Below are 22,909 nucleotides of genomic sequence, written 5' to 3' on the forward strand. Positions count from 1 at the left end.
GCGCCATGTTAAAAAAAGAAAACAAAAGGTGTGATATAATCACACCTTTTTGAAGACACAGTATCCCAGAAAGCAAATGTTGAAACCTGTGAGCTGATTTTTTTTTTTTTTCGGAAAATTGTCTAGCGGCAAAATTCCTAAATCAAACACGTCACTGTGGACGGAAAAAATTGGTCGTGGAAAAGTAGATTGTAATAGCGGAGCGACCTCTCGGTTGGGCGCCGCTCTTCCCGTCCCCTCTCCCGTGCGCCTTGCTCTCACAACGCGATAAAAATGCTGAAAATTCTGAGTTTATTCTTTGGGAAAGCCGAGGTGGCTGGTTGACTCGTCCGCAAACGTCTCCGAGTCTCCGACGTGAGCGAGAGTCGACTGAGGGAAAGTGTAAAGCAGGGATTGATGGGAAGGGAGAAGCAACTGTCCTCCTTCCCACAACCCACCGCGCTCCCACGCTTCTTCGTTAATTTTTACTGAGGGACGAGTCAGAGGTGGCTGGTGCAGCCTCGTGTAAAACAGTCATCGCTTTATGTACAAAGGAAATACATTACTCTACATACAGGGTGAACTATTCAAACAACAGACCAATACTCTTGCGTGTTCATCTCATTTATTTCCAGACGTGCACCTCCTTCATAGTCTTCTTAAATAGGTTTCCAGTTTCGTGTAACGACATCTAACCTAGCAGTTACTGTAGTGGAATTTTTTTTATTTTTTTTTCCTCTGATATTCTTCTCAAATAGTCAGACCTGCGCATAATTAAAAATATGATTTTGTTTCCTTTCGAAAAAATTCGGTAGCCTTCCTGATATTCTTCTTAAATAGTCAGGTTTAATTCATATTTTATGTACATATTTTGTAGTTGAAAAATTAAGGAAAACTTCTGTTCTAGCGTCCGGTAGCAATAGACATTTTAAAAACACAACAGTAAATGTTATGTGGTAATCCGTTTCGTTTCCACCTGTCCTGTCGTACCCCACCCCTATTTCAAAAAGCGTTGGTTTGGCGTTCGAGAGCATTATTCAAGTCAGTGTTCTCGGGTATTTGACGCATGTTGTTTCTTCTTATGTGAGCATACTCCTAATCATGTAGTTCAAGATGCCTCCATGTTTGAAGTACGCCAATTCCACATCTGTGTCAAAACGAACTTTCACTTTGAAAGTGCGCCCACCATCCAACTAAAAAATAAAACAACTCCATCAATCAATAAAATCAATTAATCAACCAATTAATCAACCAATTAATTAAACCGTCCCTCAGTCAGTCAGTCAGTCAGTCAGTCAGTCAGTCAGTCAGTCAGTCAGTCAGTCAGTCAGTCAGTCAGTCAGTCGTCAGTCTGACCAATCGATCACTATACGGCGATTACATCAATACACAAAACCATGAGCCTTCTCTCTTCTGGTGTTGTAATGCCATCATATGATCGCCATATGTTGCTGCGTATCGTTAAGCCCTTTCTCGCGCAACGATTCCTTTCTACCAAAGACTATGTGTATCTTTCAGTTCACAACCTGTGCAGTCTTGGCCTATTCTTTCTTATCCAAATTTAACATCACATGTTTTTTTGCCTGCTGTTTCTGCTAGTTGGGAGAGCTAGAAGGCTTGCTTTTCTACCTTAACATCCACTGTTTGTCCAGTTTTCAGGTCTTCCGGCACCTCAATGGTGTAGCTTTCTTTTCCAGTGAGTCCCAGGCTCTCTGAGTTTTCGCCGGGAAGATATTCAAGAGGCATGATACCCATTCCTACCAAATTGCTCCGGTGAATTCGTTCAAAACTCTCCGATATCACCGCCTTGACGCCCTGAACAGAAAACACACAGTTGAAGAATTAGCAAGAAGTAAAAGAACATTGAAGAAAACCCGGTGACCTTATTGTTACTGCGCTGTGCTTCAGCGGCCTTCATAAGTAGACTCTAACCCCTAATTCCTTTATCTATCATTTCACACACCTGCATCCAAGGCCCCTTTGCCGCCCAGTCACGTGACGATCCTGACCCATAATCCTTACCGGCCAGGATGATAAGCTGTCGTCCTTCTTGGCGGTAACGTTCAGCTGCATCAAATACATCCATCTGCAGAATACAGACAACAGTATAAACAGCAATGCAGGAAACGGTAGAATAACCCGCTGAATTCCCATGCAGCCAACACCTGCGTTAAATTTGTAAACACAGGACTTTTCTTTCACGAATTTTAAAGCCCCTCTCATAGCGCACGCAAAACAAATTCTTGCAGTAGACGAGACGGGCTCCAGTAATGAGAGATTAACGAATTTTGACACTGAACAATGACAAAAATTAGTAGTAAGAATTCAATAAGAATGCAGGTTAAACGGTATTCGAGCATTGACCCGGGTTGGTTGAAATATGGAAGAAGCAATTCACCGGATAAATCACCATCCAACGGATAGCGTGGTTTGTTTTGTTAACACTTATCCGGCGGATAGCGTCATCCTCAAACAATTTCGAACAACTGGGGCCTTGAACAGTATAGCCAACTTCTCAAGACTTCCAGAAGTCCAAGTGTGCCACTATCACCAAATTGATAAGACACAAATAACTAATAAACAGTTTATCATCATACCGTATCTCCAGAAGGAATGTGAACAGTTTTAGGAGCAGCTTTTCCGATGAATTTGTTGACCAGTCTTATGTTGGCAAATGTTCCACGTGCCATTACAGCATCGTTTCCTCGACGGGAACCATATGAATTGAACTCACGAGGAGCAAGCCTGAAAAGACATTGAAAGCCAACATTCACTCCATGTACTCACGCTTAACAGTGAGATCATGGTCGGTATTCTCACCTAACTAAAATCGGAGTCTGATAGACTTTGATACATTGTATTGAAAATTCCGAAAGTAACGGCCCCTCGAAAGAAACGCTCCCCCGAAAGTAACGGCTCGAATACTTAAACAATAAAATAATATCACTGTGACTGCAAAGATTACTGGACAATCCAGAAAGCACATGTAAAGTACCGGCTACCCGAAAGTAGCGGCCTCTTTTCCCTGCTAAAGACGAAATTTCGGAATACTGGTAATTCAGTTGTTTTTAAACTTACATCAAGATACACGACGACAGAATAGAGAGCGAACGCGGTCAACCTCTCGCAAAAGTGTGATGCGAGCCCAGACTGAGCGAACTTGAGTGGGAGTGGCTTCAAACACTACTGGCCAAACTAAACAGCGAAATCAAACGTTCATGACTGTTTTAACAGACGAAGAATACACAAAACTCAACAAACATACCCTCTTCCAGCCAGATAACGTGCAGCAGGACTGGTGCGTGAAATGCTGCCAGCAGGAGAGATGTGATCAGTTGTCACAGAGTCGCCCAAGTTCAACAGTACAGCGGCATTTCTGATACTTTCACGGCTCGGCAGCTCCTTAGCCTGTTCGTAAAATTATAAAGAAGGGAGTTTCCACTGAAATTGTGTGCTTACTTATTGTGAAAACTTCGCTGTGCATCACACTGCCTTTGAACATTTAAAATCAATTGTGGCTCAAATAAGGTCGTCAGTCATGAGAGAAACGATACCAAGATTTTTTCCAGGATTGGTAAAAATCATTTTCTCTTGTAAAAACGTAACTGCCAAAATTCAAGTGCTACAGAAACAATTCTCGTTATCATTATCAAAGTCTGTAGAAAGTTAAAATAAATAAGGATTTTCAGACTTTTTCCTGACTTCTGATTTACGAGTTCTTTAATCAGATACCTTGTACCTTGAAAGTTGTCACATCAGAACAGTACCACAAGAAAGCAAACCAAGTTCATATTATTAAGTTATAAATTCTCACCATTGTTTCAAAGAAAGGTGGATGTTTTATGTAAGTTGATTTCTCATCCCAAGGGTACAACAAACTGTTTGGTGCCTCCAGTGAGTTCCACCGAGGATTACCACTCTAAAACAAATGGAAATTTACTCTGTTAGAGCACTTTTCACCTCTGTACAAAGTAGAGTTTGTATTTAATTGGTTTTGGTTTTGCATTTGCATTACATGTCTCACGCTAAGCGATAGGCTAAAAAACCTGCGCCACTTTGTCATTTAATCAGAAGTAAAACCAAACCCAATCATAAATTGCTCTCACAAGTTTTCCCGCGCTTCGTGTCGGCTACACGTACATGTAATTGTTTCGAGTTTTGATTGAACTGCACTAATGAGGTCATTTCTAATGACAGTTGTGTAACCAAAAATAACATAGGAGCTTTCTAGTCATCACAGAATGCTCACTGGAAAGATCAGAGCTCTTTCAGATAATTTAACAGTCCACGAGGTCAGGAACAGTCGCAAAAATCATATCACAATTCATTGTTGATTTTGCTGAACGATCAAATGACCAAGATAACAAGTTCGTTCTTGCTGGCTAAACTAAAAGCATTTTGAAACAAAGCCAAGTCAGGGCAAACACATATATTCGCATGTTCTCTAGTGATCTGTACTGCAGCAATGAAAGCTGCTCTGACAACACGACTTAAGACAAAATTGGTAGAATTCATAGAAGTCTTCTTACCGTTACTTTGGCATAGACCTCTTTGAACATGGCAGGAATAACATACTGTCTCTCTACCACCTGTGGATAATATTAAAATGAACAATGGAATTTGTCATCAGCAAGAAAACAAAAAGGTTTAGAGACTTTCGATTTAGCTGCTTTAAAAAGGTGAGAACTGAAACTCTAGCTGGAAGAACATTCAACTACAAAAAAGTGATTCAAGTTATTTGGATGAGATCCAAAAATCACGTAGCCTGTGAACAGGCTCCGGCTGCAAGGGTTTGACTGCAGTTGGAAGGGCCAATGAACTGGCTGAGGGTGAAGTGGCCGAGGGGGCAGAAAATCTTGTAAAAATCATGCCTTGCATTTCTCTGAGTGCTAGCTTTTTGTAACAAGTACTAGTTGCAGTTACAACTACGACTCTACAAATTAGGTTTTTAAAAGACGCTGACATCTACTAGCAAAAGTATTCCTTCCCAAATTTCTGGAAAATGAGCATTGTGGAAATAAATATCACATGCAATGCTTACCTGGAGTTCTTCCCTTGTTGGCCAAATGTCCCTAAGGAAAACTTCTTTTCCATCCTTGGAAATACCTGCAGTATGCAACAGAAATCCCTTACTATTTGTTCTATTACATGTGTAAATCAAATACACAAAAATTCCAGAATCCAGAACTGGGAAATTTCTATTGTATAGCTGTTTAAATTACACTTTTTGGACACTGACTTACGAAAAAGCAAAATGTTATGATACATGTAGCATTTAAACTTTTTTAAAAATTACCATAACTTTAAATTCAAGGAATGTTTCAGGAGTCAGTACTTTAAAGATAATTTTCTCAGAGTTTACCCCTGGAAGAAAATGTAAAACTGCAGGGGTTTTGCAGGAATTCTAAGAGCAGTACAAACCCTGCAAACGTAACACAGAGTGGTATGGTGTTACTGTGATTATATTGGCTTACCAAGTGGCTCCTTCTCAAAGTCAATGAGCACTGTGCCAGCAATGGCATAAGCAATCACCAGGGGAGGGGAGGCAAGGTAATTGGCTCTTGTTAGTGGATGGATCCGTCCCTCAAAGTTTCTGTTTCCTGACAAGACACCCACAGCAACGAGGTCACCCTGAAAAGTAACAGACAGACAGTCAAAGATGAATTGCAACACAACGTTGACACCAAAATAATTAATCCTTCACAGGTCTTATCTTTTTGACTAGAACAATAACACTGTATTTATAATTCAAAACTCATGCAACGGTTTTCAACAGAATTGATTTACCTTTTCTATTGCTTCTGATACTGGTTCAGACAAAGGTCCAGAGTTGCCAATACATGTCATACAACCATAGCCTACAACATTAAACCTACAGTAACACAAATAGAAAACAATCACATTAAAGGTACTGAACACGTTATCTCTGTGCAACAGAGCACTACTAACAAATCGGGAAATCACAACAGAATCTAGCGCAATGCGACAAATTTCATAAGAATTGATACAAAGCAGGAAGCACAGTGGCCTAATGGTTTTGTGTTGAAGTTCAAATCTGGTCCATGTGGTGTAACTTATTATTTAGCAGTACACTACAATACTGAATGCAGCCTTTCCTAGGGCTTTCATTAACGTTTTCATCAGGAGGGCAACTGGTTTTGAATCAAGCTTCTCTTTAATAAAAACTTCCCCCCAGATAGTCAAACCAAGCAGGCAAAATCATCCTCACAACCAGTCAAATTGCCCAGTTCCCAGCTCTTTATGAAACCCCTGTTCTCATAGAAGACCACACTTCTACCTTCTGTTCATGCTATGGAAACTGTTAATTGAAGCACAAGCTAACTTGAAACTGGCTGTCATTCATTTCACTTATGAAGCACTCGTGATATGCGTTATACCAGGTACACTGTAACTTCAAGTTGTACAGAATCCTACCCTAGTTTTTCCAGACTTGGTGTGACACCACTCTCCTGCAGATAGTAAGTCACCACTCCCGAGCCTGGTGACAAACTTGTTTTGATGTATGATTTGACACCAAGTCCCAGCTCAACAGCTTTCTTAGCTAACAGCCCTGCTCCAAGCATTACTGATGGATTACTAGTGTTTGTACAACTAGTGATGGCAGCTATCACTACAGAACCTAAAGAGATAACCAACAAGATAGAGAAGAAATTAAAACCTGTAGATAAATCCAATAGGAAGTCTACACTTTTCTTTAAAAATAGATTCCCCAACACCAATGGCATTCATTAAAAACAGACAAAAACTATAGCTTAAAAGAGGTAGGAAAAGCATGAGAGCAATAATCATTATAAGCATCAGTGAGTGTAAAAGAGACCAATCAGAGCTGATAAGCAAGCTTCAGATTCTTACCATGCGACAACTTGAATTCTTGGCCCTCAAATGTGAAGGGAACCTCTACATTCTGCTTTTCGGCTGGAATTCCAAAACCTTTAAATCCAACCTTGTTGTTCAAACATTCCTGAAAGTCCTGCTTCATATCTGACACAGCAACCCTGTCATGGGGTCTTTTGGGCCCTGACAGTGATGGAGTTACAGTGGACAAGTCCAGTTCAACAATCTGCAAAAGTAACATTTCACAGTAACCACAAAAGAAAACACATGAGTAGATATCCTGTCTTGTAACTCATCATTAGATAGTTTCCTTTTACGAAACCCTTGTTTAATACAAATCAGATATTCACCTTTGGTGAACAATCCCTATGCAATGTCACACATGTAATTTACTGGGCAGAAACTTCACTAAATGGACGTGTAGACATGAAGAATCTCTCTCCCCTAATCAACTGTATGAATTCTCCACATCACTTATGCCAGAATTTGTTATTATTGCATCAGGAAACATTTTCCACAGCATCCATTAGAGGCTGGCTGTCTCATCAAAGTGTAAATTCCTGTGTAAACATCTCTACCTATCCTACCTCAGAGAACACTGGATCATTGCTTGGGTCTGAATAGTCTCGGAACATTTTTGTAGCTCTCATGTAGGCTTCGACGCATTCAATATTCTCTTCTGTGCGGCCTGGTGTAAAAAAATAGAACAGATTATGATCCAAGATACTGCTTACACACAACTGTACATGTATATTAAACATTGTAATGGCATAAACACTGTACATAGCTCATTACCAGTTGCCAAGATCAAGGCTCGTAAAAAAAAAAATAGTGCTATAGGTACAACTACTTCACACTGTCTGAGTTTATCCCCTCTTTCACAACATGAAGTAACTAGGCCACTTCCCACTGGATGGAATGCTAGTCCAATGCAATTTAGCCCCCTGTATTCTGCCGGATTGCCCTAACCACGTGCTGAAACACATTTGAAACCTGGGTCACTTGATCTGAAGTCTGAAGTGTTAATCCTTACGCTGCTGCATCTTGCCAGCATGCTATAAAATAACGGATTCACTTGATCTAGAATTCCTGCAAGATTTGATATTTAACCTAAAGATTACATGCTACATGTGATCAATAATAACGATGAGTACCAGTAACTAAATATTTTACCTGTCTGTCTAAGATACAACAGACTCTTCTCATCAACTGGAAAGAAACCTACAGTTGCACCATACTCAGGACACATGTTAGCAATGGTGGCTCTGTCTGCGATGGACAGATGAGCAACACCAGGTCCAAAAAACTCCACGAATTTACCCACAACACCAGTTTGGCGAAGGTGCTGATGGATTAAAACAAACAAAAGCACATGTTAATTTAGAACAGAAAATTTGAAAATAAAATGTACAGGTATCTAAAATGCAAAATTGTCTCTTTACCTTTGTAATAGTGAGCACAACATCAGTAGATGTGATAAATGGATTCACATGCCCAGTAAGCTTGTAGCCAACAACTTTAGGTAACACCATACTGATGGCTTGACCCAACATAACTGCTTCAGCTTCAATACCTCCAACACCTGGAAAATGTTATTCCAAAGAAAGCACTTACTACTGAATATTTTACAAAAGAACAAAGTAAACAAAGAGAGCCATTTGCTATGAAGTCAACCATTCACACACATCATAACCAGTAATTTTATTTTGAAATGCTCATGGATGGAAGCGCTTGGATTCCTGGTCCCATTGTGATGCACTTGGAGTTCACACTCCCATTTAATATCTAATTATCTTCTGCAAGTGCACTAAACAATCATATGGTCTAGACTATGCAGGTTTCTGATGTCAGGTTAGACTTGACACTAATTCTTAGATATAAAAGGCAGAGAACGTACATAACACAATCATTACTGATAATTTTTTATGGCCAAAGCCAAGTTAACATTTTCACTCTTGTCCTCTTCAATGGTTAAAAATAATTTCTCACCCCATCCAACAATTCCAAGCCCGTTGATCATGGTTGTGTGGGAGTCTGTTCCTACAACACTGTCAGGGTACAACACATTCTCCATGTTGAAGACAACACGGCCAAGATACTCAAGGTTGACCTGAAAGCCAAACCAGTAACTAAGCAATCAGGTTTTGGAACAAAATTAAAATTGAAATCCTGGGATGCAGCAGAAAACAGGTTTTTGCCTTGCCAATGTTGGTCTCTAAGGCCCTGGTCAAACCTCGGACTACACACGAGACAAACTAAATTGCAAATTGAGTCAATCCAAATGGGTAAAGTTTGGCCATTGGGTCAAACTTAATTGGAATTTAGACAGACAAACACATTCTGATTATCTGAAGCAGGCAGATAGGACATGTTGGACGATCTAAATTCAGTTGGACAAACTCAGTCAAATCAAACTCAAACGTACCATGAACTTAATTCGCTCAGATTAGTTCATCTCATATGAAGGTTCACATTTGGCCTGGGCCTAAAATGCACAACCTCATTGAGGAGTTTGATTTAATCATTACTATAACAATGATTATTAATGCCTAGTTCTTTAGTTGCCTATCAAATATATGAGCAAGCTTCTAATCCATAATATATCAGTGATACATACCTGGTGAACTATGCCTGAGCCAGGTGGGACAATTGTCATATTCTTGAATGCTTTTGAGCCCCACTGCAGAAATAACATAACAGATACAAAGAACACTTCCATGAGAAGCTTGTTACAGCATCAATATGCAAAAACACAACTACAAAACAGCACTGCACATTCAGATGTACACCAAACCAATTATATTTTGAGAATGTCATGTGATTTCAACCATCACATTTCAGTGGCCACAAAGAACTGTTCAGCCAATCAATAACTTGAAATCCAAACTATGAGAAATATTATTATTAACCATAATTTTATTTGACATTTTTTGGCTAAAAGTAAGAACAATCCAGCTCTTCATCTTGCAGATAAATAAGTGAGTAAGCACACCAGCAACATTACAAAAAAATTACTCAAAATGGACATGAAATGAGCCAGTAAATGGAGTACCTTCAGGAAAAGAAATCTTTCCTTGTTTCTCATAAACTCCATTTCCTGATTCTTCTGAAGTGCAGTAGAGCTGTAGCAGAGGAAAAACCACAGATAATATAGTAATATAACTATACAAGCTTAGTAATAATTATTAGTTGCATAAAACCATCCAGGAAGGAGAATAGTATATTTAACAATGTTTTAATAACATGACAGTAAGGTGATCTTTGCTTTAACATTATCACTAACATCGCAAATTTAGAAATTCACCTGACTTGAAAACTAGTCAGATTTTAGTTCTTCATTTTTGATGCATTTCTCTAACAGGGCTTTGCTATTTTTCATATACAGCATAATTTAGAAATCCACCTGACTTGGAGACTAGATTTCAGGTGTTCAATTTTAAATTGTTTCTCTTCTGTTTGCAACTGATCCTATATATGGCACAGACACTGTGCTGAGAACCAATTCTATACCATACACCTGCCTGAATAAATTGAAATATTCAACTTTGGGATGGTGTGTTTCTTTAGGAAAATCCAAGACTGGATTATTAAATTCACAATGGAATTTACATTAATTTTCTTGGATTTATGTGTGCAGTTAAAGAAACCCAATTTCCTTTTTTCGGATTTAAGAATCTAATAATTAATTTTTTTAAACCAAGAAATGCATTCTTAGATTATACCACTGAATGCTGATGCAAGCAAAGATCACCCTTTTCATTACAACAGAAGTGAAGGAAACTTTTCAACTTTTACTTCTGTTCTTTCCAAACACCAGTAGCCACAGAAATCACCATTCAAATTGCCAATGGTGAGTAGAAACAGCACTGCAAACAACATTTAATGCTTTAGTTCAATGAAACAAAAGAGTGACATCGCACCAGTCAATGGGCATCAAATGAAATGGACATGGATCGTCCTTCTTAGGCCAGTTGCCCCCTGGATCAAACAACCGACTCTGACTGAAAAAAGAACATCAGATATTCTGTTCTGTTATAGTCCTGATGTAACCTTGAGCAAGTTAATGGTCTGGACTTAAATAAAAGTATTTAGAAATTCAAAAGAAATAAATGGCCTTAACAGAAAGGTTGTGTTGAAAGCATTTTCTGACTGGCCATTGTGGAGCAAAGAGCCTCTCAGAGCATTTTGAGACAATATTAATAATACAGTTTGCAAACTCAAAAACAGGTATGAAAAACAACATCACCTCACTGTTATTATTTTAAAGCCATATCTTGATAGCAAAATGAAATAAAAATAGTATCTGCACAAGTGATAAAGACAGAAAAATAAGGCAACATGCAGGAAAACATTTTTTGTTTTTTTTCCTATTTTCCAGATAAACAATCTTTGGTAGCTACTGGTGTTAGGACACAGGCTTATAAATTTAAGTCTGGGTCAAGATAGAAATTCTCCTGACTGATTGCCATACATTTCTTCTCTTGTTACCAAGGAGAATGCAGTGGTACATACATCTCCATCCATTTAAAAATATTGTGCAGGCAAATTAGATCAGGATTATTAGATAAGAATGTATATGAGGCATGAATTATGGAAAGCAGTACAAGTTTTTCTCTGGGCTGCACTGCAGTGATTACCAGGAAGCATTTATTTTAGATTTTTTATACATACAATTCTCAAAATAATGTTCTTAGCAAAAGCGAGCACTGATCCAAAAAAAAGGTCTCCTCAACCAAATGTTCACACCTCATTCTGGTTGATATGCACCCCTCAGTTTTAAGGTATCACTAACTCGACAAAGAACCTTAGTCAAGCTTACAGACTGGTCTCGAAAACCCAAACAAAGACTTACGTACCTTCTCGATACATCAACCTGCACTGAATGATCAATGACAAGATCAACAGGGCACAGTGGGTTGATTCGGCTTGGATCTCCTCCAAGTCTTTTAACAGCATCCCGCATTGCAGCAAAGTCCACCACAGCAGGAACACCACTGAAAAACAAAAAAGTATGTTTATTTCTCTTCATGGCATCAATAAAACTGATGGCATGGCTGAAAGTTGTTGTATGAACTCTTTTCCACTTGGGATCATGTGGCGTAACTTACACTACAGTACAATAGGCCATTTCCAAATTACCACCTCTTTCTCAAAGTGAGCCTTGGTGCCGATCCTTTCACATGAAAATGCAATTTCATTCACATGCAAATTAAACTCATTTTCATATGAATGGTTGTGCACCAGGCTTTGCTTTGATAGAGAGCAATAGGTCAACTCAGAAATGGGCTATTAAGGTGAATGTTATCTAGTGGTCTAAGAAGATAATTTTTGTTGTTTGCTTCACACATACATTAAGTCTGGTAAGTGGAAAATATCTAGTACATACATAATTATCCAATGACTGGTTTACAAGAAACATTCATCTTTTGGACAACTTACGTAAAATCCTGGAGGATGACTCTTGCAGGCATGAAAGGGATTTCAACATTTTGTTTCTGGTTATTCTCCCAGTCCAGTATATTTTCAACATCCTTGGATTTCACTTGAAAGCCATCACAGTTACGAACGGCAGACTCCAACAGTACCCTGATTGAAAATGGTAGGCGGGCTGCAGAAAGTCAGATCAAATACATCAAGTATAAGAGCAATGAAAAGATATCTGAATGACTACATGTATTATGTTTAACCTCTCAATCCTCTTCTTGCCAAATAGACATCTGAGATCAGCCAGAAAAATTCCATTAATATTCAGGTAAAATAACTCTATAGTAAAGAGATCCATTAGATTGTACAATTTTTTCTGTATATGTAGGACCACAATCAATTTATTTGCATATTTATTACACTTTCAGATTGTTAATAATTGTTTGTTGCTCAGATTGAAATTTTCATGTTAAGGAACAGCCAGTCTTCAGATCACTGTAAAACTACATGTACAAGTACAGGTACATTCATAGTCATCAGTGTGATATTTGTTTACGATCATAACTCAGGAGAACCAGTATTTTCCTCGATATTTATAAGTCAAAAGAGTTTAGGAGTCACCAATTCTTTCAAGTATATATTGTGTTATAAACACCATTATCGCACGCTAACTGTAAACAAGCTAACCTGAGCATTACTTAGGCTAACCTGAGTAATATTCAGGTAATCTGAAACAGTATTAAGGCTACCCAATGCAATATTCAGGCTAACCAGAACAACAACCAGGCTAACTGAAATGCCATTCAGGCTGTCCACAGTCCTTTTAGGCTAACCAATCTATTACTTCAGCTAAGTGAAGTGCATTTGACTTATAAATCAGGTAACCTGATATATATACTCAAGTAGCGAAATTGAAAATTGTAAGAGAGATGTTTGGTCACTCAAGTTACTCAGTAAAGGCACAATATAATTTAAGGGAAGGTCAGACATCAAGGTCAAGTCCAATATTGATATTTTGCAACCAAGCTCAAACCACGTGGGTGAAACAAACAATTCTAGAAATGAATTAGCAATCTTGTTGATGCATGTCATCTAATAGGTCAGCAGTGACCACAATAGCAAAACAGGAATTACAGATGATATGATATATTCTACATTTCTTCAGAGTATGAATTAATTTAGCAGTAGTGAGGCAGTCAATAAAAAAAGCTATTTCCGGAGAAAAAGAAACACAGTTAACTAATTAAGACTCTCTTAAAGCAAAAAACTAGATTAAAAACTGAAGAAATGACAAGAATCTCACAAACATCAAAACGTTTTCATTCAAGATCACATGAATAATCACAAGGGGCATAGTTCACTACCTCACATAAATTAATTCTATATCAATGGCGTCGAAAAATTAAATACAAGATTGTGCGCTTACAGTGAACTTTAGACTATGAAATATGCCCAAAGTATGTACATATCACTGATCAAGAGTAGTCGTACAGAATAAAATAACTGAACTTGCCCCTCAACTTTTTGAAGGGAAGTTCGTAGCTTTTCAACTTGAATTTGCCATACCATATCTTTCTTCGTTTAAGCTGGACACATCAAAGTACCGGTATTCTCCACACTTCAGGGGAAGGGTCTTGATCTGAGCAGTGTACTGGCTTTTTGCTGAAGAAAAAAATAAAGTTAAAAACTGCACAATGCGACGAACGTGAGACACGACACGTACTCACCGGCCGCCATATTGGCCTCGAGCAGGATTGCCTAACAACTGACTGACCAACATGTGACATTTCACTACACTAGGTGGCGCGCAATGCATTACTGTAATGAAAGCTACTCTTGCGTTTACGCCATTCATATTTTAATTTTCGGTCCAGTAGGTAAGGATTTGGGTTCAAAGATTCCACTCAAATGTCTCACTCGACCCGGCTCTATCGCAAGAACCCATTTTTAGCAGAGCAGAACAAATATTGATGAGGTAGGATTTCATAAGCAACACTCATACTTGTACAACTGTTTCTGTCACGCAAGATTTTGAGCGCCACGTAGAAGATATCACACAACGCAAGAACGGGTGAACGGTGCTGATCCCGGGTGACTGACCTCAAGGTAAGCAAAGATGATGATCCCGGGCAAAGATTATCCTTAGATTTTTGAGTACACGTTATTTAAAGTAGAGAAAATACATCTTAAAAGAGGGCAGCTCTTCAGTGACTGTGACAATACCATAAGGCCTCCTAACAGCACAGCTTGCAGGGGCTGGATAAGCATTTGACATGATTTGATCGGTACTTGCGTCTGCAGTACCGGGGTCTGTACATACAAGTACCAAGAGATACTGGTACCAACTGTTTTGATCAGGAGTTACTCTTTGTTAATGGGCCGGATTAAACGGATGTTATTTCACACACTTGTTACCACTTTTAATTCAACAGCAACTAGCTAGTGAGAAGAACACAAAACCTCAGTTTACTTTGCATGCATCATTGGAGAGTATTGAAATTTGCCTTCTTCACAGCTACTCAGAATGTTTTTTTTTTCTCTCCAACTTCCTTTCCTGCCCCCTGCCCTCATCTCCTCGCCACAAGTCAGACCAATCAGTCATGCATATACCAGCTCATATCACGTGTAAATATGCACACAAAGCAAACTGTTCAAATTTATTCCTTCCTTAATATTTAGATAGTATCCAAATTATCAAGTAATTTGGACATGCAATATCAGTTAATAGGTCATATTCGTATTCTTGGTATTGGAATGGAACTAGATGGTGCTATCTTGCCTGCCTGGGATTACCCACTGTGTCCCAAAAGAAATAGTGTTCTTTTTCCATGTAATAAATCCTTTATTGACCAAGCTTGTCAGGTCAACATGGCTGGATATTGGCCTCATTCCTATTTTGCATGTTTATGGACCTTGACTCCATCTCGGTCCATAACCATGCAAAAAGATAACTTGGCCAATATTCAGCTATCTAATGACCTCACACTTGGTCAATAACCCATATATCGTAGTCAAATTTGGAGATAATTACACGAATTCCAAAATTTCTCTGACAGCCAAATTGGACCTTAATGGCAGTCCTTGGAATTTTTTTCATCCAGTTATTTCTAAATTGGCAGTATGTTGTCCTTTTACATAATACAATCCTTGGAGACCAGCGGGAGAGTGGCTAGCTCTTCCGCTCTTAAAGTAAACTTTCACCCAAAACTATTGCGTCACTCGAAAATATCAAATCATCCCGACTAGCTGCCCCTTGGTCTCCCAGGATGACATAATACAAATCCAAAGCAATTTCTTGTATGTATCTGTTTATTGCAAACCTACAAAGTATATGGCATGGCTTGAAAAGTCAAATATATAAATACTATAGGTGGTTCCTTTTTTATCATTCTAAATATTAATAATTATTCATCATAATTATCTTTTAACTACATATTATTTTTGTTAAATATCATTACTAGATCAGCTCTAAAATACTTTGCAAACTTCCTATGAAATCATTGAGATCTATTTTTAATCATCTACTTGGGAACTATTTTACGGTTTCTAATTTAGCTTTACCTTGAATTCTAGAATCAATCTCTATATTTTCTAAAAGCAGCTGCATTTTAGTGATGTCTTAATTAACTTTAAGAAGTGAAGATTAAATATACATAACACTTAGCCGCATGGTTGCCTTTTACACAGCTAGTTTTATAACATACTGCAAAACTCAACATGAAAAAATCAGCAGCTATTGCTGTATTGAATAATATTCTATAGCCTCCTAGATTCTCATTTGAATACCGGTACTCTCCATCAGATAAATACACTCATATTGCCTACATATAATATGCTCATGTTACGATGCTTGTATCAAAGGAAAACAAGACTAAAACAACTAGGCTAAGCACCACTGTGAAGTGGCTCTGATCCAAAGCATGGTCACAGACTGGCTCCAACTGTAAAGTTTGAACACAGGGAGCAGTTGAGTGAAGGGGGGAGGGTTGACTTGTCAGACTGTTTGGAATAGCTACAAGTGAAGTCTCAAGTTTCAGGCCAATACATCATTATGGGCAACTCTCTGAGTGGTAAAAACACTCCAGGAAAAGTGGATAACCAGCAAATTTATCTGCCTCTCACTGCTTTCAGCTGCTAGGAGGATTTGTACCATTTAAGACCTGTGTAGCAGAGGGAAAGGAGAAGGTGGCTGTGTTCTTAAGTTAAGCTCTAAATGGGATACTGTCCTGAATGTTTATTGTCTTTTTCTCTCTCTTTGGTTGCAAGTTGGTTATGCAGTGGGGATGGATTAGAGCTGGAAGAGTATTACCAGATACTGACTGAGAAGTCTGCCTAATGCAAATAAAGAACACAACTTGGTAGACAATCATTAGTAATTTATAACAGCATTGAAAGAAACAGAACTCAAAATGTTGTAAAATTGACCTTTTTGGACAGTCTTAATGCTGACAAGTTTGGGCAGTAGATAGACATGGCAACATGCTCCAAAAAGAAATCTATCACTTCTCCTGTAAAGTATTGAATGACTACCTCTAAACTACTTTCAATGTACTTCCAACACTAAAAGAGTTGTTCAACAAAAATGATCTCCAAAAACTGATCAATAACTAAGTTGTGTATTGGCTTGATATAACCTCATGACAAACATTTTAAGATGATGTAAAGATTTCAATCAGTTTAGTTTGATTTTGGAAAGTTACAAGTCTTCTAGCCATTTTCATTCCTGATTACTAGTTTTAACTTCACAATGATAAATCTATCAAACAACATTTTCATCATCCTCATCAGGCTCGGCAGCATTTTTTTCAATAACTCGGTATTCCCCATCACCGGACTTGTGCATTCCCATCAATGCCTCGTCTGTTTCAGCTTCCTGTTTCTTGGCATTGCTCTTTTTCTTCCAGCAGATGACTGCAACCACCACTCCAACGACAAGCAGGATTGCAAAAACAATGCCAAGATATGCACCCCATGGCCACTTTTCATCATTCTTTGCTGTCACTGCAGCAGCATCTCCGTCAGTTGTAGGCTTAGTTGGTAGAAGTACATTGACAGGAAGGCAGCCATAGACTTCCACACGCATATAAATACGGTCATTCCAACTTTGTGGCAGAAATCTGATGAATCGCGATCTAACTGCTAATGCCAGGCTGTTTCTCACAGTAGTGTCTGAGTCATCATTTCCTTTGAAAACCTAATGTAAAAATTCTAGTTATTTTACTATTTATTGAAGGAGTAGCCTAACAACACATGTGTTACAGTTTTAATGAATTGTAGATCAAAATGATTTCAAACCAGTTTGATGTATTTTCTGGTTTCAGGATTATGGTGGGTTAAGACAAAAAACCTGGAACAAAGGAAAACGCAATGAAACTAGTTTGAAATAATTTTGATGCACAATTCATTTCGCATTGTTATGCTTCCACGCATGCTCACCTGCACAAACACGGATAAAAAAACTCTCATTCTAGAACACTGACGAGGATAGTACCTTTAAAAATGAATTAGCCTGCCTTTATCATCAAGTAACACTTTTCTGAGAAATGTTGAATGCCACGGCTATAGCTGGGAATGTGTTGGAATAACGAGAAGAACAAGACATCCTGCCTTTTCTACTAGGGTGATGGTTCGGCTTTGGCGGATAACCTCTACCTTGACCTTCATTATTCTGGATATCACAAAAACCTCATCCAATAATTGTTTGAAAACCACCAAACCCTGGTACGTGGTCGAATAATAATATTACATGATAGTATTTTGTTCCTCTATTTTGAATTCTGTTTCAAGCCTCTTCAGTCATCCGCCACATTTTCAATATGATCAAAATAAGATAACTCGATCTTTTATATATGACTTAGCCTCTACTTAGCCCTAAACATGGTCCCTGTTGAAAAATAGTAAATACAAGACAATAATAAGTTCGTACACCCAAAACAAGGCATGGCTCCTAAGTGATGACACCTGTGAAATTTGACTTAAACTTTGCAAGACTTGTACCTTTTGAAGGGCCATTTGCCACTCTTAATTGTAGAACCTACCCTTTTCTTAAATTTTGACCTACTATTTTGACCTCCCAGTTTTCATGATCAGATTTTGTTGACTGTTGGTATCTGGATCCTCCTCATCCAACACATTACATATGTTTGCTTATGAATACGGTACATCATCGAATTGGCGCTTATTTCAAATTTAGGACAAGATGAGGACGCCTATTGAGGGGGATGCTTAATCGAGGGGGGGGGGGGCGGTGCTTATTTAATTTTTCCCAAATCGTGGCCTGACATGATCATTTTTTTAATACATCATCTATGCGTAAACAACACTACATATTAAGCTGTTTATCAACATAAAATGCTGATCCTAAAGTTTAAATCGTGGCAATTTTTTTCCAAACTTAACATGTTCACAAACTGAAACAATGCACAAATCTAATACTACGCAACAAAAACTATACATCCTTTGTTGTCTCATTACTTGTCAACAAAATGGGGGGAGTGGAGGGGGGAGCTTATTTTAAATTTTGGCTGATAGGAGGGGTGCTTATTTGAATGGGGTGCTTATTTGAGGGGGGGGCGCTAACTCGAAGATTTTCGGTACTGTAGGCTGTCAATTTGAATTTAGACTATGGCTACTAGTACCTTTGGCTTCTCATTTTCTCTGTATTCATTCCACATTTCTCCATCATCACTCATGCTGAGCTTGTATGCTGTCACATAAAATGCATTTGTGGATTGTCCTTGTGTGGCAACAGCTGTGATGTTGACCTCTCTCCTGAAATCAATCTGCAAATACTCTATATCCCTGGTGTACTTTGCGTGCCATGCTCGCCCTCCTTTGGCATTTAATCTTCCTTCATATGGCTGATAGTTCTTGAAGTAAGTTGACGCTGTTATTTGGTCATCCTTTATTTGACCATTTTCCATGCCAAGAGGTTGACCACAGCCTTGGTCTAAGATTTTGAATGAATATGAAGAGACTGTCAAGTTTCCCACTTTACCATTTTGTACAGCATCTTGAAGGATTTTTACAGGCTCGTAATCAGCTTTATCATTAAATTGAAGGTCAAACTCTGCAATAACACTACCATTTCGTAGGTTGGTGACTTCAACAGCTTCAAACGATGGATCTTGACGAAACTCAAATCTGATTGCAGCCTCTACAGTTTGCTTTGCCTCTTGGTATTTAGCACTGTTTTTGTCTTTGAGTTCCTCACTCCATGTTAGAGACACAAATCTAAGAGATGTCTTGATTGTTTCAAATTTCTCCTCCTTGGCTGTGGCTGTTGGTATGCAAGTTTTGGGGTCACTGGCACCTTCCTGTACAGTTGTCTTCTTGCTTGGACACATTTTGCAGTTCTCTTGAAAATGATTGTTGGCTTCCTGGTATCTGCCATAGGGGCAGGCATTGCACGCTTTCTTGATGGGATCAAAAAATTGTCCCTCACTGCAAGTGGCAAGACAAGATGAGTCATCTGACTGTTCATCGCTGACTGTGCTTTTACCATCAGGACATTGTTTACACTGTTCTTGACCAAAGTGATCCTGGTATTGCCCCTTAGGGCACTTTTTACACTGAGAGTCAGATTTATCCATGTACCAGCCCTTGCTACAACCACACTGAGAAATATTGGACTGTCTTGTAGCCTGAGTGATTTTATTTAAGCCACATGGCTTGCATTCATTGGAATGATGCTCTTCAAGGTCCTGATATGTATTCATTGGACAGTCATCACACGTATCTGTGGAGCTGTTGAGAAACTGTCCTGGTCCACAAAGTGTGACACATGCCGATGAATTATAAAACTGCCCTGGTATGCACTTGCTGTAACAGTCATCACTGTCTTTGCTGCCCACAGCACTTGTAGTCTTCCCCATATAACATGTCTTGCACTTAGTGAATACATGTTTGTCAACATCCATATAGGAGCCAATGGGACAATCTTGGCATGAAGCACTCGAAGTGTTCTGGAAGGTACCAGATGAACAAGGGTCAAGGCACTCTGACACGCTTTGAGCCCCTGGAGAAATGGTCTTCTTTTGATCAGGACAAGGAACACATTCTGGGTTGAGCTTCATTGAGGAGTTTTGGTATGTGTCTAAAGGACACCATTCGCACATCTCAGAACTTGCATCCAACCGTTTGCCTTTCATGCACGCATTCATGCATGAATTCTTGATTGGAGTCAACATTGCAGTGTTGTTTTTCTTTGTGCAGTTCTTGGCTCCTTCAGATGTAAAACTGCCAGTGGGACATATTTGACAGATGTGAGATGTACCATTATATTCATGATGCAGAGGGCAGGTGGAACATACAAAAGTGTCATTGCCAGGGACCTTGATGTAGTCATATTGATCATTACACAGAGGGGCAATCTTTTTGGTAAATGAACCCTTGTCGGCCTTAAATGATTTATTGTCTTTCTTCATGACCAATTCGTCAGAGTCCAAAATGGTTAGAAGCTGCAGGCTTTCGTAAGCTGTGACTAGCTCTTGAAGTTTTGAATTGGCTTCTTTCAATGTTGGCGGTTCCACTATGCGATCTGTAATAGTGACAGTTACCTTCGCTGAATTATTGCCATTCGTGCAACTGAGGTTTGTTCCGTTACAGTTGCCACCTGAACTGAAACACACACCCTTGTTTTGAACGTCGCTGTTATTTTTGATGAACTCCCCGGAGGCATTTTGGACTTGTTTCCGATCGATGTCCTCACATGATAGATTAGCATAATTAAAATTCACCGTCGCCTTGACTTGCAATGGTTTTTGCACCCTCTGACAAGAGAAAGGCGTGCTATGTTTATCAATGTCCCACTCTCCTTTCACGAGATCACACGTTACTTCTTTATTTATTGATAGATACATGTGTGACGGTTCGCACTTCACTTTACACTTTCTTTCACGATCACTCTCAGAGCATTCGAGCAACCCATTCGTGACTCCTCGACAATTGCACGTGTGTTGATACGGTTCAGAGGCAATTTTCCCGCGAAAACTCGAAGGGCCTTTTTCGCCTTGACCGTTCTTAAACAAAATAAACAAAGCATTACCTGAGCTTACATAAATCGAAGGCAACTGACTGTCAGCTTTGGGCCCGAGAATTTGGCCTTTATTCGGCCCAGGACCGTCCTGGATTTCAAAGACCGCTCCGCTTGCAATGTTCAATTCTTCAACGACGAGCTTCACCCTCGAGGACTCCAGGAAGATAACACGGCTACACTCGGTGCCTTGTTTCATCTCATTCTCGCTGGAGAAGTTCAACGAAAGCGTAACATTTTCCTCGCTGATTTCGTCGAAACCGCACAAGTCGACGATGGCGGCTGGCGATGCTAATGTAAGAATTGTCCAGATGCTCAAGCAAAACAAACCAGTCGCGATAGAAAGATTAACTGCCATTTTGCTGGCCTCGCTGAAATGGCAAAATGAAAGCCCCGATAGAGCGAAAAAGTCTTGATTTTTTTCCCCTTTCGATATACCACCAGAAAATTCAACGTGGTCGCCTTTGGGAAACAAAAAAATTAATCAGAGCGCCGCAACCTCGAGTTGAAAACACGTGGATTTGTAAATATTCATGTGATTTACACCCACTCAAATGTTAACAACGACTTTCGTCTGAATAAACAGCTTGACGTGTATTTGACAGGCTTTCTTGGCGATGGTATAGCTTGTACAATATTGAGGAACTTTTGGCTTTATAAGGAATTTAATCTTTGCAGAACGTTCCTATGGCATTATAAAAAGAAGTCTAATATTATCAGTGTTAATGTAGCGTGAATAACGGGAACTTTTGTTGTTCCAGTTTTTGTGTCGAAACTAGGACGGTTTGAAAGGCCTGGTTATTAAAAGTCTATTATTTCTTATCTTTCAATCCGAAACTTGAAATTGGACCAATTACGTCTTGGCAAAAACAAAACTAATCTACATTTAAAATTGGTTTTGTCCTTTTGATAACTCAATAAATTAAATAACATAAAGCTTTTGTGATCGTGGGAAGCCGAATTTTGGAGAGTTTTCGCGACCAATATATACAGAAACAGTTTCTTGACATCCGACCGAGGACATCCTGTGTAGTCATATTTGAATTAACCAACACGAGTTTCGTGTCTTTGGCGCGACAGTTGTGAAAACGTGTCAGTCACGCCTTGAGACATGTGAACCGCAGCTAAAACACAATATATTGCATTAAGAGATTGATTGCATGCAGATCACAGTTCACTTTTGCTTTGTGTGGCACCGGTCGACAGATACCGCTGGAAACCGCCAAGGCCCGATACTTCTTACTTCGACGCCGTACTTCACATGATCGGAATCAAATTCAATGAATTAAGTTCGTATGAAGTACGGCGTCTGAATCGGGCCTAAATTGGCCTTTTGCTATATTAAAATAGCTTCTGAAAAAGACAAAACTGCTTTATTTATTTTATCGCCCAGCGAGCCATACTCTTTCTCTCCGCCTACTGTTTTTCAAATCCCACTGTTATTTGTAAAAAGCCGCCATTAACATCTACTATATGTTCATTTATCGTTTATAATTTCAAGCTTCTTTCACAAGTCTAGCCTGCATTGTCTCAAAATGCTCAAAATACCAATAGTAGTTTTGACTTCGAAACAAAGTTGTACATGTATGTGTAATTCCTGATAACTTGTAATTTTTC

The 22,909-nt window shown here is 38.9% G+C and overlaps 2 protein-coding genes across 3 annotated transcripts; both read right to left on the reverse strand.

Annotated features, from left to right (window-relative positions):
- Positions 1-587: 587 nt before the first annotated feature.
- LOC110054183 (cytoplasmic aconitate hydratase-like) lies at positions 588-14,069 on the reverse strand. Of its 2 annotated transcripts, XM_089273142.1 has the most exons (23): positions 13,986-14,069; positions 13,825-13,920; positions 12,274-12,442; positions 11,691-11,828; positions 10,755-10,835; positions 9,887-9,956; positions 9,452-9,514; positions 8,824-8,944; positions 8,277-8,416; positions 8,008-8,179; positions 7,422-7,522; positions 6,853-7,060; positions 6,415-6,619; positions 5,767-5,851; positions 5,454-5,610; positions 5,021-5,085; positions 4,509-4,568; positions 3,794-3,898; positions 3,245-3,387; positions 2,577-2,724; positions 1,943-2,065; positions 1,609-1,794; positions 588-1,172 (listed from the first exon to the last, which is right to left on the reverse strand). In XM_089273142.1, exons 1-23 carry the CDS (start codon positions 13,993-13,995, stop codon positions 1,059-1,061), a joined length of 2,760 nt encoding a protein of 919 aa, XP_089129268.1. In that variant the 5' UTR covers positions 13,996-14,069; the 3' UTR covers positions 588-1,058. The 2 variants fall into 2 exon arrangements, with proteins under 2 accessions (XP_089129268.1, XP_089129271.1); XM_089273145.1 differs by lacking the exon at positions 10,755-10,835.
- A 1,480-nt stretch (positions 14,070-15,549) lies between these two features.
- On the reverse strand, positions 15,550-21,921 carry LOC110054181 (uncharacterized). The gene is made up of 2 exons (XM_020760521.2): positions 18,897-21,921; positions 15,550-17,452 (listed from the first exon to the last, which is right to left on the reverse strand). The coding sequence occupies exons 1-2, from the start codon at positions 21,648-21,650 to the stop codon at positions 17,018-17,020; spliced, it is 3,189 nt and encodes a 1,062-aa protein (XP_020616180.2). The 5' UTR covers positions 21,651-21,921; the 3' UTR covers positions 15,550-17,017.
- Between the last annotated feature and the right edge of the window lie 988 nt (positions 21,922-22,909).

The sequence above is a fragment of the Orbicella faveolata genome, unplaced genomic scaffold, assembly GCF_042242905.1.
Source record: "Orbicella faveolata isolate gen_17 unplaced genomic scaffold, um_ofav_v1 contig_1, whole genome shotgun sequence".
NCBI classification, from domain to species: domain Eukaryota; kingdom Metazoa; phylum Cnidaria; class Anthozoa; order Scleractinia; family Merulinidae; genus Orbicella; species Orbicella faveolata.